The following is a 27019-nucleotide window of genomic DNA, read 5'->3' as shown; positions in this document are numbered from 1 at the left end:
TAAGACTTCCTCTCGTACTAAGTGCTTGCGTTTGGCATTTATGTTGTTTACACTTTGTCTGTTTATGTTGCCTCTTAGAGCTTTCGTTTGATGTTTAATATTTGTGGTTGATTGGTGGCAAACCATAATCTGAGTTGGGCAATTTTAAACTCATTTCTGTATGTTTTCTTGAAGATTTAAACTACACGAGTCTGTGCCATAGTATGTTCGCCTGGACATCATTGTTCGTTTGATTTCTCCTAGTATAAGACCTTTGCCTCATCCTCCTAGTCTGTCTACCCGTTCTTCTCCTTCTGGTCCTAGTCCTACTCCTCCTGGCCTTCCGTGTGCTGGTCCTACTCTGAGCCCTCAACTCGTACTCTTCGTCTTTTTGGTCCTGGTCCCCCTAGTCATCTTGGTCAGCCCAATGGGTATCCCACTTCGAGTGAACCTAGTCGGATACAGCCTTTAACTTTACCCTGCTGAAGGATTTCAACTTCCATAAAATGACCAGGTTAGAGGGTAAAACTGTGGTCAGTACAACCTACTTGATGCATCTAATTTCTGCTCCATCAACTTGGCCCGAAATTGGGCCTAGCGCCCAGTCAACTCCAAACTGTAATTTTTGATTGGTGCTTTTCTGAGTTTTGCCTTAAATGGTTTTAAAAAAAATCTTATTTGATTCAGATACCCAGTGTTGGGCTTGGCTCTTTTTGCAGGGATATCCCCAAACCCTCTGCTTCTTCCTCCTATTTTTGCCTTACCTGTTGTTGTTGGATATAGAACTCTGGACGTCTTATCACTGCCTATCAATGCAGAACTGCACATGCACTCTGGGTAAATTGTGTTTATGGATGGATGTTTCCATAATTGGCTATTTGATTTACTGATAAGTCCCTAGTACAGTGTACTTTCTGTACCCAGGGCCTGTAAATAAATCAAATGCTACTAGTGGGCCTGCAGCACTGATTGTGCCACCCACGAGTACTCCAGAAAAGGTTTCTCAGATCTGCCACTGCAGTGTCTGTGTGCAGTTTTAAACTGCCACGTCGACCTGGCAAATGCACCCACTTGCCAGGCCCTAACCTTCCCTTTTCCTACATGTAAGGCACCCATATGGTAGACCCAAAGCACCCCATGGGCTGGCTGCAGTGTATGTGAAAGGTAGGACATGTACTGGTGTGTGTGACATTTCCCGATAGTGAAATACTGCCAATTTAGTTTTTCACTATTGAAAGGCTATCTGCCCAGTAGGATAGAATGGGAAATACCTTGTAACAGCGTACAATTATAACTTTCCATTGGAAAAGGATGGAGGAATAAAGGTTAGGCTTTCTGAACTAAGAATTTAATAACACATCTTTTAGTAAATATGTTTTTTAAATTGTGTGTTTGTAAATGCCACCTTTAGAAAGTAGGCATTTTCTTGTTTAACCATTCTGTGTGCCTCTGCCTGTTTGTGGATTGACTGTCTGGTTTTGGAGTGACAGGGGCTGTGGATGTGCATTCACAGTAGACAACCACTGGGGTGGTTGAGGTGTGCCTGACCCTTCTTGGATGACTCAGAGTGGGGCTGAATATGGCTCAGCTGCATTTAGAGTAGTGGGAAGAGATTACCTTGCACCTGAATAGGGCCTCTTGCACAATGGTGTCTCCACCCCCTGTGGCCATTCTGCACCAATGAGGACTGAACTGGATTGGATGGGGCACAGAGACCCTTGCACAAAGAGAACAAAGACAAAATGGGGTATAAGTTGTACACCTTAAACCCCAGAACTTTAGATCACTTCTGGACTCAAAAGGAACCTTTGCCAAGGAGAAGTGCTGAAGAGCTGTGAGGAGGAGTACTACCCCTTTGCTGTGTGCTGTTGGCCTGCAGTTGCTGTTTCTGCCAAGGCAAGGACAAAGACTGGAACTTTGCTGTGAACCTGCTTGAAGGAGAATCTTCAAGAGCTAGCCTCCTGTTCTGAAGTCTCAGGGACACAAAGACTTCACCGCCAGCTCCCCTGAACTCTATTGCTGAGAGTTCTGACCTGCCAGGAGGTGCCTATTCCAGTTTGGCCTCTGGGGGTTGTTCCTGCTGTTGGGAGCTGGAAGAAACCTAAGAGAAGTAAGAAAACTGGTCTCCGACACCGTCAGCGACGTCGCTGTGACACCACAACCTGCACCGAGGCACCGATCATAAAGTGAACGGCACACCGACCGGCCTGCACCACAGCGCCGATGCCCTTCGACACCTGCAGTTATCAGCATTTCTCGACGCCAGTGCTCGCACTGTTTAAGTCATCACCAGCATCCTTTTATCGTGGCAATGAAAACCACAAACTCACTGACTTTGCATAGTCACTGGAACAGATGCCTCACCACCAACGCAATGGTCTTCCCCTGTCCTGGACCAGACATGTTGCTTCCTTGCGGACATGACGCCTCGCCTCCCCCGTGGCAGCTAGGGAGCCGGCATCGACCTCAGCACCGATGCCTCACCTCCACGACGCCGTGCATCGTCGTACACTTAGTTTCCAAGGTACTGTTTGTTTGGGGGTCAGTGTGACACCATGCCAGATGCCGTACTTTGGATTTATTGCTGTCACAACGTCACAAATAGCCCCAAGTGGAGCGATTTGTTTTCTACAAGCTTTATTTTTGCATTAACTGTTCTAAAGTCATATTTCATTACCTGTATGTTGGATTTTTGTCGTTTTGGTCTTGTTGAGTTTAGATAAAGATACTTTATTTTAAACTGCAGTGGTGTCCATTTGTGGTGTTATCGCTGTATTACTGTGTGTTTTGAGTACAAATAATTGCCTTTGGGATACGTCTGTCTGCTTGCGCCAAGCTACCAAGGAGGTGAGCAGGTAGTGTATCCCCCTTATATTGACTACAGGCAAGGGTCCCTATTTGGAGAAAGGTACCTACCTCTGCCAACTAAAGACCCCCATTTCTAACACCCAGCTTCTCTGATTAGCTTTGAATCATTATGTCATTTTTCTTATATGTGATCTTTAGAAATCGTGACATTTTTATTTGTTTTGACTTTTTTAGAAATTGTTTTTATATAGCTAAATACTTTGCACACTTTTCCTAAGTTATGCCTGTCTGCTCGATGCCATAGCCAACATGGTTCAAGCACAGGTTTAAATTATTGACGTGTTTATTGTGCGTTTAACCGGCCAGGATTTTGGACTCATCTTGTAGGGACTCATATCCTCCCCAGCTAGAGCTGGGAAAATGGTTATATATCAGAGCAGACAATGCTTGAGGCAGTAATCAGAAACACCCTATAGTCAAATATTGTGAAGACCATAGTTTGTGTGGCTAATTATTTACAGTAATGCACTCTTTTTACAAAGAGTAAAATTCCACCATTTTTCCTGTTATTTCTTAATTTAAAAATCTATGAACATAGGTGAATTATAGATTGAAATAATCACGGAGACCGCTAAAGTAAAACAAATACCACCAATACTCAAAAAATAATCAATGAAAACTGGAAACCCAGTTGTGTGTTCAACTGTCCCATGCTCATTTTAAGATGAATGCATAATTAAACACTTCCATTGTCTTTTTTTTGGTCAAGTTCAAGGTTTTAATACCCGTTTATCTAGGATTTTTTTTAATTATTAGGGAAAAATTATTTAGGGAAAAGACTATTATAATTAATAAATATGACATATCAACAATCCACAATTTCAGAAAATTATTGTACACACATACAGACAGTTTCACTAATCCAATAAATTAAATACGAAAGTTGGTATTAACAGGCAAACACAAGAAAGTGTTTCGAAGGGGCCTAACAGAGCAGTGAGATGCATTTCAAAGTTCAAATTGCAGAGGAAATGTTTCTGTTAGAAATACAATACCAATTTTAAATTTCTGAGATGTTACTAGCTTTAATAATAAACAAGATTTAGGCAGCAAAGACACAAAAGCATATGAATTAGAATGTACAATCATTTATCCAAGGTCCCAAAAAGTATTTCAAGAAAAAATAATGTGTGACAAATCACTATTTAGTTTAGGCACTATCTGTCTTCCTACTGAAAAATGTATATTTACATTTAGAAACACAATACATATTTACAAAATATGCTCCCCCAGCAAATACATTGTGTAGGACAACGCCACAACTGCATGTTTTTAATGTAAAATGGGTTAAAAAAGTTTTCCAATGCAGAAAACGGCGTTTAATAAAAAATAGAAATGAAATATGTAACAATGACATTAGCACAAGGGCAGCTACAAGTTATATTATTCTCATGGTTAACCTTTTAAAAGTTATTTTACAGAGAATAACTGTGTTTCTGATGATTTGGTATGCTATACAACATGATATCCATAAAATACGGAACAGGACCTTGGGAATATTTCATAACTCAGAAAAAATATACAAGTAGTCTCTCAAATGTTGTATTCCTCCAAATCCTGTGGCACCAATCCAAAATACTGTATCGTCATTTTAAAACTAGGTTTGAAAATTCTACAGTAGATATCCTTTCAATGGGATAACAGGGGTGATCGATGAGAACTTTTTTGATGTAACGAATAATGAGAGTGTCTGTCCGATTTATCAGACTTTTTTCTTTCATCTTTGTTGCTCTTCTGCTGCCTTTCAGTTTTCTTTTCACTTTCATGCCTTTTCCTTATTTCTGTAGCTGGCGGTTTACTTTGCTTCTTTTTTTGCGTGGTCCTATTTCTTCTGGATGCATCTGAAATTGAAAGATATGAAAAGATATTACTATTTCATCACAGTTTACAGAAACGGAGAATACCTCAAATTAGCTAAGACAGTCTGTTGAGTAATATTTTCTAGTAACACCTCAGGTAGGGAAACTGAAAAGGAGAAATAAAGACCAATAGAGGGGCAATAGAGTAGGAATGACGAGAAATACAGTTAGCAAAAGGAGTACTTGTTTGGGATCTTTATTTAAAAATGTAAAAAAAAAGGAGCTGCGAGGGTCTAGACTCTTCCGTTTTGTTCTGGACTGTTGATAAAGAGGAAAAGAGTCAACTGGGGCACTCTGCATTTTCCCACCTCTTGGATGGAATGTTAAAATGGTGGATTGGAGCTGTGCACATACTTTATTCTTTCTACTATATGCTATTCAAATGGCGGGAACAAGTTAAGTAGCCTAGGGGTCTTGTTTCTTTCTGTTGTCCAAAATAGGGATGTTTGTGTGCTGGGGTCTGTGCCCTTTGGAGCTCAGAGTGGTTTCAGGGTTCTTTTCTCTTTATGCAGTACTGGCCACAGGGGGACGGATGTGCATCCACCACTATTCTTGATAGAAGTGTAGGTTATGCACAGATAGTGTGGGCCAGGAAAGTACTCAATATCACAAACCGTGTTTTCGATAGGCTCATATTAAAATAAATAAATTGGGTGGTGTTCCCCATGGAGAAGATAGAAGATTAGGCCTGGTGGTAGCCGCGTCGTGACTAGGCACGAATAGACATAGCTGGTAATCCCTACCTTGGCCAGGGAAGGGCTGAAAGACAGAATGGGGTTGGCGTAAGGCTATGGAGAAACCCAGCGACTGGGTAGGGGCCTGAATGTCCTTAAAGGGTTCCACAGTGGAATCTGCTGTATCAGTGAAGACAGGTGTCATCGAAGAGGGCATGGATATCCCCCAAAAAGCCGGTAGATCTCAGACAGGCGTGGGGTCGGAGTGTCACTGACGATGCAATTGCTCTGCCTAGTGAGTCAGTTTTGTCGAATCTGCAAAGAATAGTGAACTTTGCTGCAGCCCTCCGATGGCAATAGCCTGGGTCAGTATGGCTGAGGCCTCCTTTGAGGTGGGTTCTGGTAGCCATAAGGATCCTGAGATCCTCCCCAATCAACTCCTCTCTGGGTCGGTTTTTAAAATAAAAACAAAGAAAAGCTAAATTCTTTGGGGACTTACCAGATGGCTTTGAGGGCAATGACGAGCACCTGGAATAGATTTTCGAACAGGCCTGGGACCTAGAGCGTTGAGTGACCATGTGCTTCAGGGATCGCTCCTGCTGTGCCTTTGGGTAGATGGCACAACAAACTTCACAGGCCTTGGAGTTGTGGCCCAGCTCCAGGGCTCCAAGCACCAGAGGCAAACCAGATAGGGGTCTGTCACAGACATCTGTCTGTGACAGGAGCCACAAGATTTAAACCCTAAAGGTTTTTTGGGTGCCATCCTAGCACAATGGGAACAAACGATCAAAATAAGTCCACAAAATGTCAAAAAATTATCCAAAATGTGGGCAGAGGTAGTTCTCTCCAGATCTGCGCTGATGGCACAGAAAGAAAAGAACGGAAGTCAGCTCGCTGGGATGACATCTATATAGGGACCGCACACATCACTTTCGGGGAGGATGCTCTGGACACTAAGCTATATGATGCCGCCTACCGGCATGCAGATGTACTGCTCAAGAATTTCTGGATCCAGTCTGATGCCTAGGGAATATTCTATGGTAAGGGATATGGGGTAGAAGTCTCAGTCGGATGAAGAGATATTAAAAAGAGATTACAGGACCAATTGAAGTCTGTAACTCATAGATGTTTTCTAACAGCAAGATTCAATTCTTTTTTTGGAAGTGAAGAATACTGGCTAGCTAATTCTGAAGTTGTGCAGTATCCTAACCCTGCCAAGGTGCTGAAGTCCTTTGGTAGATAGGAAGCGTGCTACTGCTGATGTTCTGAAGCAGGATGGAGAGCTCAGTGTGATGAACATGAATTTTAATTCCCTCTGCCATGCAGAGAAAAAAATGCCACGGCAGCAACCTCCTTGCCCAGTGACGTCTGACTAAGTAGAAGTCAATGAGTTCGAAAAAGATATTTTAACATGTTCATTGTATAGTGGAATTTCAGATTTAACAGGAGACCTGGATGTAAGCAATTTGAAGACTACAACTGAAAGTTATCCGGGGCTTTAACATTGTCAACCACCTTTGTTTACCACTTGAGCATCATTGACACTGCAGTAACCACTCCAGCTGTCTTTTTTGTCATATCTTGCTGTTAGTCCTTCCCTGCTAATTACCACTCTAATTGTCTGTTGGAGTCCTCCAACACTGTCTTGAGGCCTTTCTTTTTTTTTTTTTGCTTTATGGTACTTGCCTCGGTGATTTCCAATTGTCTGAGTTCTCTTGTCAGTTATATGCTGATGATGCCAAAGTTCTTCTCTTTTCCAAATTACTCAGTGTATATCACGAATACTTGCATGCCATTTGTCACTACATGGCCCTATTATCCGTTATGATGAACTGATCTAAGTCAATGATAATATTCTTTCCCTTTTCTTTAACTACCTCTACTGTTTCCATCCACATCAATCCAGACACGCTGACTTGCTCCTTCCACAAGGAACCCAAGTCTTTATTTCAGCCCCTCCATGCAGTTTTGAATCTTTCAACACTACCATGGCCACTGCAGCAAGTTATCACACATCCTACATAAACGTAAAAATAATCTTCATATCCCCTTACACATTGCCAAAGTGCTGAACTAGATTATTGCAATTATCGTTTAATTGGGCTTCAACGTAAGGCTTCACTATTCTTGAGAATGCCTTACACTTAGCCACAATAGTGCAATGCAGTCTAGAGAAACACCCCTACTTCACTACAATCATAGTGACTGACCCAAACAGGTCTCGCCGCAAAACTACTAATCTACAAGGCAGTTCATGAGACATCTCCAGGCTACATTTTTGCTAACCTAGCACAGTAAATCCCCTCCTGTAAGGTCAGCTGATCTGCACATTCTAACTAGACCTAACACACTTGGTCCATTGTTTACATTATGGTCTTTCTACCTACTGGCTGGAATGCTCTTTAACATGCTATTAGAAATAGGCCAGCTCTACAAGAATTTAAAACCACAGCAAAAATACACCTATTTAAAAGTGAAGGGTATGGACACTGAATGTGGCCACCGAGTGACTTTACAATAAAAGTCAAGGGAGGAGTTATTTGCTCATTACACTGGTCTACAGTCTATGCTGTGTGTTGTACTGCAATAAGTTGTCAGAGTGTCCTTACTGTTGCTCATATACAGCTTGCTGAACAGTTATTTACAACCACATTGTTTTTTGTAATTCCACTCAAACCATTTATCCTATGTGCCGAATGGTACAGCATTTGCAATAGAACCGTTAAGGGCTGATACACTTTAAAATAAATAAATGGTCTGCAATATTCAGAATTTTAGTTAAACAAAAGAATAGTATGGTTGCTCGTTTCGGAGTACAACATGGCACAAAATAAAAAGATTAAGCAAATGTCAGCTGTGGATTATGTAATAGATCAAATTAATACGAAATCAGCAGATTCTTCAACTACGGAGTATCACACTGTGCTAGCATCTGCTATTCCTGAGCTCAATGTTCTAGAAATGGGACACAGTTAGCAGGTACATTTTGTATTGGCAATATTTATTATACCACCACGTCAAAACCAGTTTAATTAAGCAATCTGAAAATATCTTTAAAAAATGCTATGATATGTAGTCCTGGCCAATTTCATACTACAGGTAGAAAGGAATTTGGCGGATTATTTCTCACAGTGCCTCTCTCATGAAGATAAAACAGAATGACTGGTGTAGAAAGTCCAACGCTGATTTCTCTGGTGCTTACCATCCTGTGTCCAATGCATTATTTTAGAAACAACAATGTAAATATTACATGATTTCTGAATCTGGTTGATTTTGTCTGTATTGTATATTCTTACCCCCAACCCCTGCATGATAAAAATAAAGACACAAAAATAGACCTGCATAACTCATCGCACATAAGATGATTTAGTAAGCTATAAGCATACTCTCTTGACAAGAACAGTACAAAAACAGGACCATGACGATGTATGTTGCATTTTTTTTCCAGGCTGGCGGCAGAAATCAGGTAGTCACTCACAGAATAATTTCGTAATTTAAACACTTGTTTAATTTGTTAATCAAATTTTGCTAGAAAACTCATCAAGGCAATGGGATTTCAAATATCCTCTTTAGAAACGCAGCGCCAAAAATGAATTCTGGTTGCTAATGTATGCATTTATTTTAGTATAACTCTGTACTCATCAGAAGTTTTGTCAAAATTCTTATTGTAAAGAAAAGGATACGTCTCTTCGATAATTATATTTCTAGAGGATAAGATAGTCTTTCTGGAAATTCCTCAAATTATGAATACCGATTCCAGACTTCAGAATGGTCTGAAAGCGTCGCCGCTAAGTGGCTCTACTTGGCGTTAGCAGCAAACCCATTTCTAAACGTGGTGTCTCCTGGGTATATTTGGTGCCAACCAGCACGCTGAAGTCAATTCCTGAAATCTTTTTAGCTCCTCCTCGAAGCAGATCTGAGAGCCAAGACAGCGACAAATAGAGCAGACAACAATTTTGTGTACTATGCGATCTTACTATAGCACTAGCTCACTGGGGTGGATGGAGAAAAGTGGAAAATCTGTGGGCAGATAATTTATCCACCAGAAATAAGGGATTCTTCTTATGGATACATCTTTCTGTGTATTCCGCTCCTTAGGAATGAGTGCAAAAGCAGTACCTTTCTTCGAGGTGTGACTGAGTAGTGCCAGATAACCAAGGAAAACATGTAACAGAGGTTGAATAAAGTACTGATCACTTCGTGCCGAGTTGTGAGGCAGTGGTGCTATGCAAAAGTATGCAATGTCGACCAGGAAGCTGTGGAGGCAGCCAAAGCGCTGTTGAAAGGAGCATGAATGTTGTCTGGACGGTGTTTCTTGCCAGGGCATAGTTCATTTCTAATACTGAGGATCATCGTGCCTGTATCTGGTCACCGCCATGACTTGGCTTAAACTAAGCCCACAAAGAGAAGTTCTTTCACTCTTTCATGTCGAATATGATCAATGTGTTAGTATGCGGCAGGCTTGGGATTGGGTCTATGCAGTTGTTCCCCTTTCTTGGTTGGATGCAGAGGAGAGAAGATGTTGGAAGAGTGATAGATTGGGCAATATGAAAGGCCGGAACCATCTAGGGTAAGGAGGATAGCATGTGCAATGGGCCAACTGAAAGAGCCTGAAGGTCTCGGACGCTGCCAGAAGAAGTAATTATCAGTAACACAAATGTTTTTAGATGTAGAAGCCAAACTAGGCAACTGTGCATCAGCTCAAACTTAGATGCTGTCAAGAAAGTCAAAGCAAGGTTAAAATCCCATTGAAGTATGACAAACGGCGTAGGAGGGAACAAGTAAAACATGCAGATAACATGCTACTAACTGAGATTTAAACAGGGATGGTTGATCAGGGCAGCACCTTAAGCAGAGAGAACTGCCAGCTTTTAACCTTAACTAATGCCAGACTTGCTTGGCAAGTGCAAGTGCACAACTCAAGACATTGCCAGGTGAAAATGAAAGGACTGATGCCTTGAGACTCACACCATTGCAAATATCTGTTCCAGTGTAGATAGATTCTGGGCTGCCAAGATGATGCCTATGGCCTCATCAGGAAGGCGGAAGGATTCTTGCTGGCACCGCTCAAACTCCATATGTGCAGGTGCAGCATCTGAGAATTGGGGTGGAGGATCTGACCATCCTGCTGAAACAGTAGGTTCACTGTGCATGGGAGAAGAAAGGGGCGGGTAAATACTTAGCGCCAAAACGATCACCATACCAGAATCTCCTCACCCAGTCTGGTTCAATCAGAATCACCCACGGTCGATCCTTTTATACATTTAGCAGGACTTTTGACAAAAGCGGAATTGATAGAATTGAATACAGGAGCCCCGGAGACTAGTCAACCCTGAAGGCATCCAACAGGGAACCGTTCAGAGGGAGTATATGGCACAAAACCAAGGACACTTCATGTTCTTAGCTGTGTGAAGAGATCCAGGATGAGAAACCCCAATCTGGAGAAATTCACCTACCTACCTTTATGGCTCAGCTGCCCCTGACGGTTCTCCAGAGAGAAGTGACACTGCACCCACCCTCAAGGAGACAATGCCTGCTAAACAAGAGACGAACTACCAGCAAAATTCCCTGTTGCTATGCCCACTTCCATAGGCGAATCAGTTTGCAACAGGCTCCAAAATCCCATCCAGCCCAGTCTTTTAAGCATAATGGACAGTGGGGGTGCGGTCTCACGGAATCCAGACATTGCTTCCTAAATTGAAAGGGAGAAAGGACTTCAGGGCAAGGAAGACTGCTCGCAGGTTGAGAAAATGTATGTGCAGGTGCTGCTCCAACACAGAGCAGAGGGCTTGTGCTGTCCTGTGACCCAGATGAGCAGCTCATACCTGCGAGGAGGCATTAGAGATCGGTAGCAGGGGGCTTAAATGGAGACCACTCCAAAGGTTGGAGGATGCAGGCTTTGATGCACGGTCTGGAAGATTTCTACTTGAGCTGAAAGGGTCCCCTGATCTTGCAACCACTGCCTCCTCGGACATCACCATCTGGCATTAGACACCAAAATAATGCAAGAGGCAAGGAGGCCTAGCAGGCACAACACCTGCATGCTCAAGATCAGGGCTCGAGTCAGATGCATCAAAATCATCGCCCAAATATCAGTGATCCTCCTAGGAGGAGAAAAAGGCCTCCATTAGGGTTGTGTTGACCACTACTCCAATAAAAGTCAGGCTTTTGTGCTGAAGTGAGGTGGGACTTTTGGATGCTCATGGTAAAGCCCAGATCGTAGAAATGAGTCAGTGTCTGCTGGAGATGTCATGGAAAATCGCGAGGGACTCCAGCTTCACAAGTTAGACATCCAAGTATTGAAATACTCCGACTTCTCACGTCTGCCACGACAAGAGGCAAATGGCTGCCTTCAGTTCGATAGAGGGGACTACAAATTGAAAATGTTTGAACCCCACCACGAACCTCAAATAGCATCTCAGGGTGGAGAAGACACAGGTGAAAATAGGTGTTCTGGAGATCGTGGGACATCAACCGACCGCGAGAGTTCAAGGCCAACAGGACCTGGATAAGGGGCAGTAGTATGAACTTGTCAGATAAACAGTTGACATTGGCAGTCCCCAACAGGTTTAGGCCTCCTTTCTCCTTAGGGAACCAGAAGAAAATGGAAGAAAAGCAATACCTCTCCCTTCCAGAGTTACTACTTGCATGGCTCCTTTTTAGGTCGACTCTAGCGCAGAGTGTATGCGCTGCTCTGCGAGGCATGCTGTATCTACTACTAGGGTTGTTTAGACCACGCCCCCACTTTCTATTTGTGCCTACGAGTGCTTTTCTGTAGTCCCTTATTTTTATTGGTAGAAAGTTGGTCTTTGTCCCGCCTTTGGGTGTTTTTTCACTTTGTGGCGACGGCACCGCTTGCATGTCACCATGCAATTTGACCTATTTATCGTTTGTTGACGCATTCTTTTTCCCACTGCAGTGGTCCTGTGCTGTGAATACACCTTTAACACTTCTGCACTATATTTTTCAAAACATTTAATTTCATACGGTTTCAGCTGCCTGGGCAGCACACAGCATGCACTGGAGACTTAACCTGTGCCACTTATTTTTTTCTTTCAAATGCTCCCACTAAGGTTGCAATCCTGTACACATTCCTTGCCATCGCTTCACGTTGTTAGACGATGTGAAACAATGGCAACGACTGTACAGACCTTTTGCTGGCAGTAACATATCTTCTGGCTGACTGGAGTAGCATTGATATTTGAAGACAGCTTGCTTGTAGCTAAAAGGCATGTCTGCTTAACGGGAATAAATTGCCCTAGCCACAGGGTGTGGTATCTGACTTGGGAGCAGACATAGTGGCGAGGCACATACCAGCTCACACTGAAGCAAGCGATGAGGGTGAACTCGCACAGTGATTTGAAAAGTCCTTGACATGCCCACTCAGTGGGTGGCAGTGTACCGCACTGAGATGTAAGGACCAACTCCTCAGCAACTTTAGAGTTCTATAAGTTACTTCCCTCACTCTTGTTCCCCTTCTCACCGCTTCTCGAGGGGCAACCCTCGCTGGCCTGAGAGCCGTCGATGCCACTCCCATGTCTCTTACATCCCCCTACCCCTGTCCTTCCAGCAGAGCCAGGAACAACCTGCGACCAGCACCCTACAGTGAGGTCAGAGCTGCGTGTCTCAGCTTATGAAGGGGGCATGGACGAGGCCGTGGCCTGCCTGCTGCATGTCGGATTCCTTAGTTCAGTTGCGGCTGGTGACTTTTGAAAGTGGCGGGCCGTAAAATTTTTGTCGGAGTGCACAGCGGTGAGCGAGCGTAGCGACTGAGCCCTAACAACCTATGGGGAAAGTTTTTGAAAAAAGAGTGGGCAAATGGTGCATTTTAAAGCCAATTTTAGAAAGCAAAGTTGTACTGTGCGCCCTTCCTGCCAAAATGAATGTCTATGCATTTTGGGCAAACATTGAAGTGAGCACAAATCGAGTTCTCCTACTCCCATTTTTATTTTTCATTTACTGCTCTTTCAGACCATTTTCACCACTCCTGAGTCACCACTCACCCGATGTTTTATACACCCGAAGGACATATCTAGTCTAGTAAAACATATAAAGAGAAATAGCGGCCACTGGCATAGTTCTATGAAAACAAGTTCTGTTTCAAACAAGTTGCTCTTCCTGAAACATATAGCTAGTCCACTTTCACATCACCACTTTAATACTGTGTCTCACAGAACAAACTGAAAGGCACATGCATCGGAGTTGCTATTCAGTAGTGCTGACTGAAGACGAGGGCATTCCCTTGTCGTTAATGCCTTGGTGGCCGTTGGACCTCCCTGGGTATTAACACGATACTGCACCCATATGAAAATGAGCATGATCAAAAGTGTTTTTCTGACACTTCATCTGTAAATGACTGAGTGACAGCATCATTTTGTATTCAGAGCTATGGCTCAGAATAGGGTTGTTGCCATTAGCCCCAGTAAATGCCAATTCAAAAAACAAAACACCGTACTGAAATGGAATGAATGAGTCTAATACTATTTCATTTCAGAAGAAGCCACAGAATAACATTGGGAAGCTTCCTATAAGTGGTAGGGCAGAAACCTTTACGTTGAATATAAAGTGCAAGCAAAGCGAAAATGAATCATATATGGGTGGGCAGCGCAGGGAAGGGATTTCTTCCCCCACAAGAAAATTTTAGAAAAAAATGGGTGGGAATGATGCATTTTCAGCATACCTTTCAAGAAAATCTGCTACAATCTCTCAACTTGTACTCACACAAACTCGTTGTTCCTCTCACCTTGCACTCCCAGACTCACACTGCTTCACTCACCCAGCACTCACCAAGCATACCACCCATCCACCACTCACAAGGGCACATCACTCATTCAGTGCATTCACACCGTTCATGCCACACTCATGACAGCAGATCACTCATCCAGTGTACTCATACAGTCACACAACTTACTCTGGCTCACACAGGCACACAATTCATAACACTCACAAAGGCACACCCTTCACTCTACACTCAGTCTTACCATTACTCACCCTGCATTCATACATGCACACCACTCACCCGCACTCACACAAACAACTGACCGTACATTCATACAGGCACGTCACTCAATAGCCACCCTTGAACCCACATTCAGAGCCCATGCTGCAGAAGCGCTAAGCTCTACCTGGCCCCAACCTATTCAAGCAGAGTTCAGTGCGTTGTGGAAGAGGTGTTGTCTCGACCAGTACAAAAGTTAGGAAAATGACCGAAAGCTGGCTTTTTTTCCCTCCACTACGGGATCACAAACTGCAATTGAATGTGTAATTCATTACATATGCAGGTCTTTCTGCGACCCCCATGCAACATTATAAGATGTGAACTTTTACGACGTAGCCCACATCACAAAAGCCACATGCTTTCATAATCCACATGCTGCTGCTCACCGTGCCAGCATTGTGAGCAGGTTTTATGTGAAGAGATGAATGAAAGGGACATCAATAGCCCCAGAAACACTAGTAAACACAAATGCAGTGACCAACTATGTCTAGCAGCAGTGAAGATTTAAAAAGCACACTTTTTTTACTGCAATGTGCACAGCACAAAAAATGGATAATAAAAATACAACATTGTTTCAAAATGAATTGAACATTTTACATGTAAAGTCTTTTTGTCTGGAATCTAACGGCTTTCCACAGCTGGGACTCAGCTGTTTCACACAAACAAATAGCAGGGTTGGTACAGCCATCTAATGTTTGCAGCAGCATGAAGGAGTGATTACATGGCACTGTATGAGTTTAGTTTTCATGCTGTACGGTAGTGTTTTACAGCTTTTCCCCTTCAAAGTGTGAGCCCGTCCATGCTTCAATAATAGTGATATCACAGGTGTTGTAAATGGTTGTATCTGAAGTAACGTAAATTTATAAAGCATGCATGGTGGGCGCAAAGATTACATTCCTACTATAAAATAGCGAACTGCGGGTATTTTCAGGTTTTGTATTGCACGCTTAACTTGAACTAAATATACATTTTCAAGATAGTGCAATATTTATTTATATAGTTTAACGCTTTTTAGGACCCTCCGTGACTAGGCCCTTGCTATACAACCACCGCAAAGAAATAGAGAACAAAAACGCAAAGTTATTAAAAAGATCAGTTATGTACGTCTGATAATGAAACAACAGGCTAACATACAGGCTAACATACAACCTATCAAAGTCTGGGAAGCGTTCAAGACACCTTAAGTTATATGTTATTTATTTTTGCTGGTACGTTTAGAACATACATTTTAAAACTTACACTGGAAAGCTTGTTGGCGGAGATTAACGTATGCAGACACAACAAAGTTTTTGTTTGTTTTACGAGGTCCAAAGAGGTGTACACTGGTTACTGGATGTAAAAGGTTCATACTACATGAAAAGGTGGCCTCTAGAAATTCGACAACTTCAGGCCGGCCCAAACAACACAAGCACAGGCGCCCATGTTTTAGTACATATTTTGAAAGGCACAGACATTCAAGGAATGCACTGCTTTACACGCACGCACATTGTATTCCACTTCAGTGAAAACTAGATAAAAAAGTGATCAATTTATATGCATGCCTATCCCCTTTTCAGAACTGAGCCAGGACACTTTTTCCAAGGAGGCTTCTGATCTCTGCAGGCTTTGCTCTTCTAAGAATGAAGCAACCCTTCACACGGTGTGCACTTGTAACGCCCTTCTAGAAGGAAGAAGATTCTGGTTAGCCAGATTTTTCTGCAGCAAGCTTTTTTTCTCCTGTGATAATACTGGATATTTATGTAAAATTGTTACATTTTCTATTGTAGCCCTTAGGAGGGTGCCAAGGACAATTTTATATTGCAGTAGGAATTTCTTCGAGCCTGTGCTGACCGTTATGAATTTTATCTGTTTTATCTGCATATTGCATGTAATATGTGATGGTTTCATTTTTGGAATTTGTATGTATTGTTTGACCTTTGATTAATTTGACATGGAATTAATTAACGAATGCACTGAAGGCGTCGGTTGGATGCCCGTTCGATGTATGCTGGTAAAACAGGGGAGAAAATATTGTTCACAAAATGTGTGATCTTAGGCTAGTGAAATTGCACTGAAAAACTCCTTCGCAGGAAATGGTGGTCGTCGCCAACAGCGTTGGGAGTGTCTCCAAGTTGTTATCGGATGTTGGCACCTGGCAGGGAGCAAATCCGGCCTCCTTGGGTATAATAACAAGCATTGGCATAGCCAATAGGTCTCGCCTTTGGGACCTTATAAGTAGTTCTGCAGCACAATATACTTACTGCAACAATATTAACTGTTGCATGGCTAAACACTTGTATGGTCCCAACGGCGAGACCTATTGGCTATGCCAATGCTTGTTTTTGGTGTGCCCTGGGTCCCTGCCAATCAGGTTCCCAGGGCCTGTGTGCTTTCCCCAAAACTAACCCAATTGGCATCTCCGGCCACAGGTCAGCCCCATGTAAATGGTACCCGGGGAACTGAGACCAGGGAAGTCCTCTAAGGGCTGCAGTACTTATTGCGCCACCCTTAGAGGCCCTAAATAAAAAACAAACAAAAAAAAAACCACACACACACACACCTTTTTTTTTGCAGGCTGCATGTTTTGGTACAGAACAGAGTAAAGAGCCGTGTGCCATGCCTACAACCCACTGCCCTGGCATAGATAAGTCACCCCTCTAGCTGGGTGCCAAATGCCAGTGGTGAGGGTACAGGTGCATGAGCCCTGTACCCCTACAGTGTCTAAGCCCATTCTTAGGCATTGTAAGTGCAGTGCTGCCATTAAGAGTATATGGTGCTGGGAGTTTGGCATTACTAACTCCAAAGCAACATAATGGCTACACTGAAAACTGTGAAGTTTGGTATCAAACTTCTCAGCCCATTAAACCCACACTGATGCCAGTGTGGGATTTAATGAAAAATGCACACAGAGGGCATCTCCGAGATGCCCCCTGAAAAACGACCAGCCTCTGGTGGGCTCCCTGGCTGGTACACACCAGCTTGTCACCACGAGACATGTTTCTGGACCCCTAGGGTGGGTGCCTAGGCTCCCTGAGCCCAGAAACAAAGCCTTTTCTGGGCGGAGGTGTTCACACCTCCCCCAGGCAAGGAAGAGCCATCTGTGGCAGGGGAGCTTCAAAGGCCTGGCCGCCTTTGTAATGCGACCCCCAGCCTCTCCTGCTATCAGGAGCAGGCCCCCTTCCTGTCTCCCATCCCTTTTAGCGGGAAGACAGGCGGGAAAAACTAGCCAGCTGAGGAGGTGTGCCCACCTATGCCAACTCCACCCCTCGGGGGACAGTGAGGGTGGGCGGGGAGGCGAGGTGAAGCCCACTCTCCAGTGCTTGCCATCTTGCAGATGGCAGGAACTCCCCAATCAGGACTAGGGATTGTACTCACTCCCCCACGTGGGGTGAGCACACCAAGGGTGTAGTCACTCTAAGGTCAGTAGCCCATTGACTACTAACCTCAAGACCCCGAAAACGCCGCCTAAATAGAGTATTTAGGGGGCAGCCCTGAACCAAGAAAGTGGATCCAGCCTACCTACAAGGAGAAAAGAAGAAGAAATACAAAGAGCCGTGCACAGCTAACAAGAGAACGACGCCCACTGACTTGGCCCCAGACCTACAGGCCTGTCTCCCCTTGAACCTGCTTCTGCGAAATCCCGGCGTGTCCAGCAGCCAGCAACCTCACAAACCCCAGAGGACCTGCCTGCCTTCACTTCCCAGACTGTTTCTCCTGTGAACACCGGACGTATTTAAACTGCAGCTTCTGGTACCAGCCAGAGACTGCGAATCCAGCCCACTCTGCACCCGCCAAACCCGGCCCGAGCTCGAGTGGAAAAACACCACGAGAAGCTCCACACGGCGATCCTGACCAGAGATCCGGCGACCCCTGACCTGTGTCAAGCCTCCAGATAATGCCTGCAGCCTCAATCCAGTGAACCCCCCCCCCACCGCGACAAGAGCGGGTAAGAAAATCCGACGTCACAAGGCACCTCTGCACCAGACGCCCCACGTCCTAGTGTGCCGAAACCAACGGTGCCTAACCAACCCACGAAATCCCAACTTACCCCTCGAAGTGGTGGTCGCACCCAGAAGATCCTCGTCCCCGAGCCTGCAATGTTTCTTTGTCCCGGAGGTTCTCCACTGAAAAAAACAACAGGGCACCCAACCTCAAAACAGCACACTGCACCCGGCCGCCCTAGTGCTGCTGAGGGTGCACCTTTGGTGCTACTTTGGTCCCCAACTTGCCCTGAACTTAACCCTAGGAGCTTTGCTCCCACAACCCAGTGGCCTGCTTGCCAGCAGCCACCAACCGGAGGCCCCCTATCCCCCATTGGGCCTCAACACTCTGCACCCGGCCGCCCTAGTGCCGCTGAGGGTGCAACAACAGTGCATCACTGACCCTGGGAGACCCCAGAGTCTAACCCCAGAACCTTAACTCCCACAGCCGATTATTTACCTGAGAACTGTTAACCTGTTTTCCCTCCATAGGCTAACATTGACACTTTTTATCTAAAAAGTTTTTGAGTGTGGAGTTTTGAAATCTACAAATATTCCTTAAAAATCGCACAAATAACCAAAACTTGTTTACTCATCTGTTTGCTGGAAAAGTCCCAGTGCTGAATCTAAGTATCCAGCACTGAGTTAGAAAAGTAACGTAAAAAGTAACTTAGTTGCAATTTACTGTAAAAACCTATTCATTTCAATGTACTGCTCCAAAACGTTTCTAAGCGTGGAGTTTTATAAACTGAAAATATTCTTTAAAAATCATGCGAATAACCAAAATGTAATTACTTACCTGTTTCTAGGAAATGTCAAGGTGTTGAATCTAGGTAACCAGCACGGAGTTAAAAAACGTAACGTAAAAAGTAACTTGCCTGCAATTTACTGAAAAAGCCTATTCATTCCAATGTACTGTATTTGCTAAGAGTTGCATACTACTGCTCCCCTGTAAATGAAACAAAGTACAATTTCTATTGCATTTTCAAACTGTTCTATATCCAGTAACTTATTACTGAAAAGTATTTAATGCTTACCTGTACCAGGCCTGCTTGGTTCTAACAATAAACAACAGTATATTTTTATACAAACACAATTGGCCTAGAGTTCAGTTCTTGAGTGTGTGAATTCATTTGCTGACTGAGGTTGTACATCAAATGCTTAACACTGTCCTCTGATACTGCCTTACTGCTCGACCAAGCTACCACTTTAGAGAGTAAGGTTCTATATAACTTTAACCTCTGCCTACCTTTGGGGACTCTTGGCCTCTATACACACTGTACCTCAATTCGGTGCAGTATATATAGAGCCAGTTTCTTACAGTAACAACAAGGCAATACTCAGATTTAAATGGTTATGTAGAACACTACATAACCATTTAAATCTAACAAAATATAAACTGGGTGGAAAAAGAAAACCAGAAAGATGTTGTAGGAACAAATAAAATGCTAGGAACCAAACCACAGTACAGATACTAGAGGGTCGGGGTTGACCAAGCTTAGTGTGCAGAACAATTATAGATGTGCAGGGTTTGTAACCCTGTTTTATACTGCAGCTCCTTGCATGGCATTTACACTCCACAGCAATGAAAATTGAATCAGGAGATGATAATGTACCTAAGGTCATTGTGAGTCATCCAAGCACTTAGAGCCGAGCAAGATGATGCCTGCAGGTGCCAAAAAATGAGGCTTTCACTCAAACAAGTTGAATGCAAAAGACAGAGCATTTGGAAGCAACAACCCTTTCCAGCGGGGCTAATTTTGATTGAACTGTTTCAGCTAAATTTATTTCTAACGTACTATTTCTTTGAGAAGTTTCTTTAAAAAAATACATTAGTGAAAAGTTAACAAAGGGCAAGAGTAATTTGGTATGAAAAAACATTAATTGACCTCTCTGCCTCCAGTTGTGCCCTTAAGACAGCTGCCGTGGTGATGACACTAGGAGAGCTACTTTACTTGTTTAATAACAGTCTTAGAATATTTGGGGGCGAAGTTTAAAATTCCCAAATATTGTAAACGAACACTTAGAAGTTGCAAGTTAGCGTCTCATCGTGTTCCTCAGGGCTGTCACACTGATGGTGTTATCTGGTGACAAAACACTACAAATACCCTGAACAAGAGGGTGAACTGTCGTCCATGTGACAGCAGGAACCAGCGCCTGGAAGGCTGACTGATCAGACAGGAAGAGTGATGCGGCTACTTAGCTCAACATAATCGTACGTAATATAACAAACGATATTTCCCCGGCATATGCAGGAAAAACGGGTGACATGTATACCGCAAACTACAAAATAATCAGTCTCAACGCACGCAGGCGGACTGACTACACATTAATTGATGCAAGTAACCTAATCACACGTGGTTCGAGCCCCACAAGACACTAAACGAAAGAAACACTAATTTTAGTACCTAAAGAAACTGTAAAGAAAGAGTTGAAAAAGAAAGAAGACGACAAAAACAACCCGGAGTTTTCAAATGTTTTGAGGCTTTTATATATATTCACAATTTGAATCATTATACCTTGATGTTCAAAATACTTTCAACTACTTAGTTACAGTTATTCATGAGTGCTGACAAAATAATTAACGAGAAACACACGAATTATAAAGTGTGACTGAGTAGCAGAATCATATAACAGGAAGGGGGAGGAGCGTTAGGAAGTGGATGCAATTAGTAATGGTAAGACCGTTTTACTTCGACAAACACCAAGAATTACAGCAATAAATACGACATCATTATTTCTTAAGACAAAAGTGGGACGGCCTGCTTGGAGCAATATTCCAGGAAAAGATAGTCGATTTTCAGAAGAAAAAAAACAAGCGGCCATGAAAGCGATCGCGATCAAACATCAAAGCGGCCGCGGAAGTAATCGGGCGCGCCCCTGCGCACAAGCACTGTAGCTCTAGGCTGGCCTGGTAGCACTTTTTGGAGCCCTCTCAAAAAGTCTCGCCAGACCAGCGCATGCGCTGGGTCAGGCGAGACCTAAAAAGGGTTGGGTTTGATAGTGACGCTTCTGCCTTCCTTCCTTAAAACGGAAGGGATTCAGTCCACAGGTGGAGACTGGCAGGGGCCCGGTGTCCAAGACTATGGACTCTATATCCATCCCCCTGGTGGGGTCCCAGGGCCAGGTCGAAAAGCACCCTCTCGATCACTGTGGCCTTAATTTCCATGTAAAAGCTGTAAGTAGAACATCAAAATTATAGAATTGGAAGCGTGTGCAGAAGAGGGTGAAAGTTGTGAGGTGCCTGTGACGTATACGTCGTTACAAGCATGTTATCTTTTACAGTCGTAATTTTCAGCATTAGAGGCGCTAGGGACCAGAGCTGAAAATCGGAGCATCAGTGCAGGCCAGAGCGCGCGGGACCACTGAAGTCTGGTGTAACTGTGGGTGTTTGGCATGGTGCACCGTGCCCATCGCTCGAGGTGCCTGTAAGGTGTTAGTTTCGATAGTTACTTCTCGCTCGGCCTGTTTTCCATCACTCACCGCCAATGCATTTTCATGGATTGCTCTCCCAGGGGGTATTATTCCTACAGCCCTGATTTCTTTATTCTGTCCAATGTTGCTCTCTTCCCTGGCCTTTTTTCTCTCCCGCCCTCCTCACTTATTTCTCTGATACCACTAGTCGCAGCTCGCAATTGGGGGGTCGGGGGGGGTGGGAAGGGGAGGGACATAAAAGACATACCTTCCTGATCCCGATCCCGGTCCCGCGCCGCCTCTGCGTCCAGTTCCTGGGCCGGTCCAGACTCCGGAGCAGGAACAGGTCTGGCCCGTTCTGGAGCAGGAACACCTTCAGAGTGACTGTGCTACCGGTGTCTCACTCTCAGCCAATCCAGAATTGGCAAGGGCACAGATACGGCCCGCCCACCAGGGGACCGGGAGGCTGCGAAGGCCTCTCGGGTACCCCCCTCCCTCGCTCTCCTGAAGCCGGTATAGTAGTGGCTGACAGTGCGTATGTACGGGCTGGTCATAAAAATGACATCTGCCATGTTATAGCCTAAAGCGTTGCCTCATTATTATTTTATAGCAGCTTGGAGAAACACAAAAAGGTGGCCCAGCTATAACCCCATGAGTCTCTTCAATTTTATTTTACTGGCACTGCACTACCACCTGCTTTTCCTACTGCCCACTCCAGCTCTGCCCGCTGCTCCCGGAACTCCCTCCCCCTCCTACTTAATTTCAGCTGCAGCGTTGTTTGTATGCTTTCCTGTGCACATGCTCTTCAATACTTGCTGTTTGTCATAGGTCTTCTTGCATGATTGTTGAACGTGGTTGCTTCTGTGGTACCCTGCTTTTTAACAAGTTAATGTTGATTATCCACACAGTTTCATGCCACACAATTCAACTCCATACATATCCAATCCACACCATAAAATAAATTCAACACCAAACAATTCAACTCAACACACTACAGAAAACAACATACATCCAATCCACACCACAAAATGACAGCCACAAAATTCAGCACACCACATAATTAAGCTCCACAACACAAAATACCATTCCACATAATTCCACTCCATAAAACACACAATCCCACTCCACATAATTCCAGTGTACTCAATATCACATACTTAATATCCACATAATTACACTGCACACATGCCACATAATTACACTACACAAATCCACTCCACACCACACAATTCCACTCCACACAAATCCACAGCGAACAATTCAAATCCAACACACATAATTCAACTACACACCACATACATGCACCTCATAACACATGGGTAAAACACATTGTCATTCACAACGCCAACAGCTCTAACTCAAGCAAATGCAAGGACATAATGTCTTCTTGGCTATATATAAGTAACAAAAATGCTTGTAACACTTTTTTTATCATAACTTTTCAACATGTTGCACAGCAGCCACAGTGCTCTCCAACATACTTACAGACACTGTCAAAACCAATGGCTCTGGCTAAACACTTATAAGATCCCAAAGGCTAGACCTATTGGATATGCCAATGATGTTCCTTTCAGGCAAGGATTTCTTCCTCCAAGATCGAGGTGTGAAGCAGTAAACACACTCCAAATGAGGGATATAAGAAGACAAGGACATAGTCTTTGAAGGTGCTGGATAACCCAGAGGTTTGTCATGATTGCCTCCCCCTTGGTGACAAAATGAGACTCCCCCCTGGAAGATGGTGGCTCGGAGGTGGGGGGAGGGAGTTGCAGGTTACACTGGTTAAAAATGGCATTCTTTCCAAAATGTCACCATCAAAAGGTTTGTAGCCTGGAAATCCCACTAAAATTTGGTGGAACGCTTGCAAATGTGTTGCCACAGCATGACAGCTGCGCCAACTGACTAGGCAACAGAGTCTGCAGAGTCAAAGCCACATTTCTGGATCTGTTTAGATGCATTCAGTTCATCACTCACAAGGTTGGAGTATAGCTTCTTCATGTGCTCCAGCAAGCTGATTATCATGAGTTTTATCAAATCACATAAAGCACAGACATAGCGGCCCAAACCGCAGGCGGCATTAGCTGTGCCTAAACAGAGTTGATGGAAGCAAAACCTGGCGACCAAAAGAGTCAAGGTGCTTGCCCTCTCTGTCAAGAGGGGCTTTAGGAAAGGCATTTGGATTCTACTTAGAGGATATCTGAACAACCAGACTCTGAATAGAGAAAGAGCAGGTTTGGTACCTGGCAAACTGTCCATGGACTGCTGGCCCAAAAAGGTTTCCTCCCATGCAGCCATTACAGGGTCTGCTAGAGTATTTAAAATTAAAAAAGGGCCCAACAGAAATTGTGAGAGTTGCAAAAGTTCAATCAGAATGTTTGACTTCAAGTCCGCAGAAGGCAAAGCTAGTTCAAAGGCTAACATCTAAAACGATGAGGGTCCAATATGTGTGCACTGAAGAATATAAAATTGATACAATAAAACTGAACGTATAATATGCGCTTGTGGAAAGATCTATATCGGTAGTAGTAAGCGTAGTTTAAAGCTTAGGATACAGGAACATAGAAGATCCATAATGAATCATGATAACAGATCCCCTCTGTATTTGCATATTAAAGAGAAACATCCGAGGGAGAACAGTATTAACTTCCATGGTATGCAGAGAATTTTACCAGGAAAAAGAGGTGGTAATTGGGTACTCAGGATTAGACAAAATGAAGCTAGATGGATAAGTCGTTGTAGATCGGTGGAGCTGGGGCTGAACAGTGATACAGAGCTCCACTTCTTTTTAGAATGATGGAATCAATAGTATATGCATAAATGTGGGCCTGTATTTGTATGACGGTTTGGACATAGGGTTACTTCGTACCATCATTTGTGGATTTTTTTTGCATGTGTCAAATAAGACAGTGTATACTTTAAATTTGGAAACGATAGCAACCAGGGATACACATACAGTAAGAAGGTGCATTTTAATTAACTTGGACCATTCAGTATTCTCGATGAGTTATTTATTTAGAGAATAAGATTAGTTGTTTACACTTTGAAAGCATCTACGATTGATTAATTGTATACCACTGCAGTTGTCTTAGTACTGGATTTATCAATTGAGGTTTAAAAAATGTTAGCACACAGGATCACCGTTCCCAAGGGTAGCAAGTATTATATATGCCTGATTTGATGGGCCACCGGCTAGGAAGCACTCGTGGATTAGTGTAAAGCCCTGACCAACTCGCAATTAGTGGCGCTGAACTGTGTAAGTTATTGGATAATATTATTGTTCTGTTGAAGTAAATATATGGGAATACGCTGGATTTGCGCGACCGCTCCCATGCGGACCGGGCAGGAAGCACTAATGGATTCATTAAGTTAAAGACACAGCGCACTACGATCATGATGGATTGTGAGAATGCTTGAGAATAGTAAGGATACGGGAAGCCGGATCTGATTGGCCAATGGTATGAGGACCGAGTAGGAAGCACTCTTGTGTTATGCAAATTGCAGTCTTAGAGAGTGGGAAAGATGATTGGCCAACGATATTTGTGGGGAACATTCTACGCACCAGTATAGTGGTTCAATGGAGAAGGCTGAATAATGAATCTGATTGGTGGACAACGTACGGACCAGAGAGGAAACTGTTTATGGTAATTAAGGAGGGGAATGGCGGGACACGTGATTGGCTGAATAATAGTATATCAAGGAAAAGTAAAAGACACAAGGTAATAGCGGTGTTATTCGAAAGGAGGAGGAGGTCACGAGGAACCCAGTGCCAGAATAGAAGGTATGAGGATATAACTGAAGATTTGGTTGTTTCAGGATGATGTTCTGTCTAATTAGGTTCAGAAAGGAATACTGATATGGTCCTTCTGTGTCATGTTGTTATAGATTTGATATGTGGAGAATACCCTCTATTTAACTAGAACGGACACAGAATGAGGTGAGGATTAAGGATGGGAAACGGAGGCTACTGTAGTAAATAGTAATATGGGAATAATATGATTATTATGTTTTTTCTTATTTAGAAAGCTTTTGACTTGATGGAAATACAAAGACTGGGATGATACTGGCACTAATCCAGAACTAATATTTCACACCACCGCGGTAATATTTAGGAGGTATGCAATAGATTATCTTATCGTAAAAAGAATTAACGATACTAAGGATGAAATGGGATAGCCATTTATAATAAAGTCTAGGAATAATGTAATTAGAAAATTGACAATCATATTTCATCCTATTTAGATAACGTTTAATTTGATGAGAACTAAATAACAGACCTGGATGATACGGATATCCTTCCAAGATTGGTATTTAAAGCCGTCGTGTCATTATTTAGGAGGTATGTGACAGGTCAATATATTGAAACGACAATGAGAGATTATTATAATCAAAATTGGATAGAGAATTAGTATAGGTTATAGATGTACTGGATAACATTAATTTGATTGTAAGCAGGAATTGGGTTATAGAGACGTATGATTTACTCATTAGTGATAATTTCTTTTTTATTCTTGCAGCCCTGACGAGGTCCCAAAGGGGACGAAACGCGTTGGCTGTGTTTATATGTAACTAAGATTGTGTTTGGACTTCTAAGAATGTGTTGGAGCGCCAACTTGAAAATAATTTGAAAGAATAAAAGAATCTTTTTGGAAGAAGTTTCTTGGACTTCAGAAAATAATTTCTTTGGACTACAATAATTTATTGTTGACAGAGTACTTGCCCACTCCTTCCATACATTGATATGCTAGTTCAAAGGCCTTCGCCTCCTTCTGAACAACTGTTGTGAAAGGCACAATTACTGTCGAGGCAGGGTCTGAAGGGTAGGAAATGTCCTCTCCTGGAAAATTATTTAAGTCAGTGGTATTTCTTTAATCCAAATATATGCCAGCATCAGTATTATAAGGATGCAAAAGTTGATCAGCTTTGGAATTCTTATCCTCTGTGCCTCCGTAGTCTTTATCCTCCATGGCCAAGAAAAACGGGACCAAAAATCACCTCTAGATGTGTGAACGTTTGAGCCTTGAAAAAAGTTTCACATAGTCATTCATCACTGAAGGTAGCCCTGAATTATCCCTTGTCCAGAATGAAATTGCGAGGAGTCAAGTATTGTCAATCCCTCTCTTGTAGGATGTGTTCGACCACTGATAGTGTCCGTCTTTGTGGGATGCTCGTATAGAGAGCCTCTAAGTCCATTGTGATGACCCAGTCCTCTATAGGGTTGATTTCCATATCTCCCAGACATAGGACACCTTTAGTGTCTTTCAGAAACGAGGC

General features: G+C 43.3%; 1 protein-coding gene across 5 annotated transcripts in view; it reads right to left on the bottom strand.

Annotated features, from left to right (window-relative positions):
* Positions 1–3845: 3845 nt before the first annotated feature.
* Positions 3846–27019, bottom strand: part of CWC22 (CWC22 spliceosome associated protein) — a 354656-nt gene continuing 331482 nt past the window's right edge. For all 5 annotated transcript variants that reach the window (XM_085645191.1, XM_085645196.1, XM_085645192.1 and 2 more), the window contains one exon: positions 3846–4688. In XM_085645191.1, the coding sequence (XP_085501317.1) occupies positions 4477–4688 (212 nt within the window). In that variant the 3' untranslated portion in view covers positions 3846–4476. The remainder of the gene's footprint in view (positions 4689–27019) is intronic.

This window comes from Triturus cristatus, chromosome 3_1 (assembly GCF_964204655.1).
Source record: "Triturus cristatus chromosome 3_1, aTriCri1.1, whole genome shotgun sequence".
Classification (NCBI taxonomy): Eukaryota; Metazoa; Chordata; class Amphibia; order Caudata; family Salamandridae; genus Triturus; species Triturus cristatus.
This window is presented reverse-complemented; position numbering and strand designations above follow the sequence as displayed.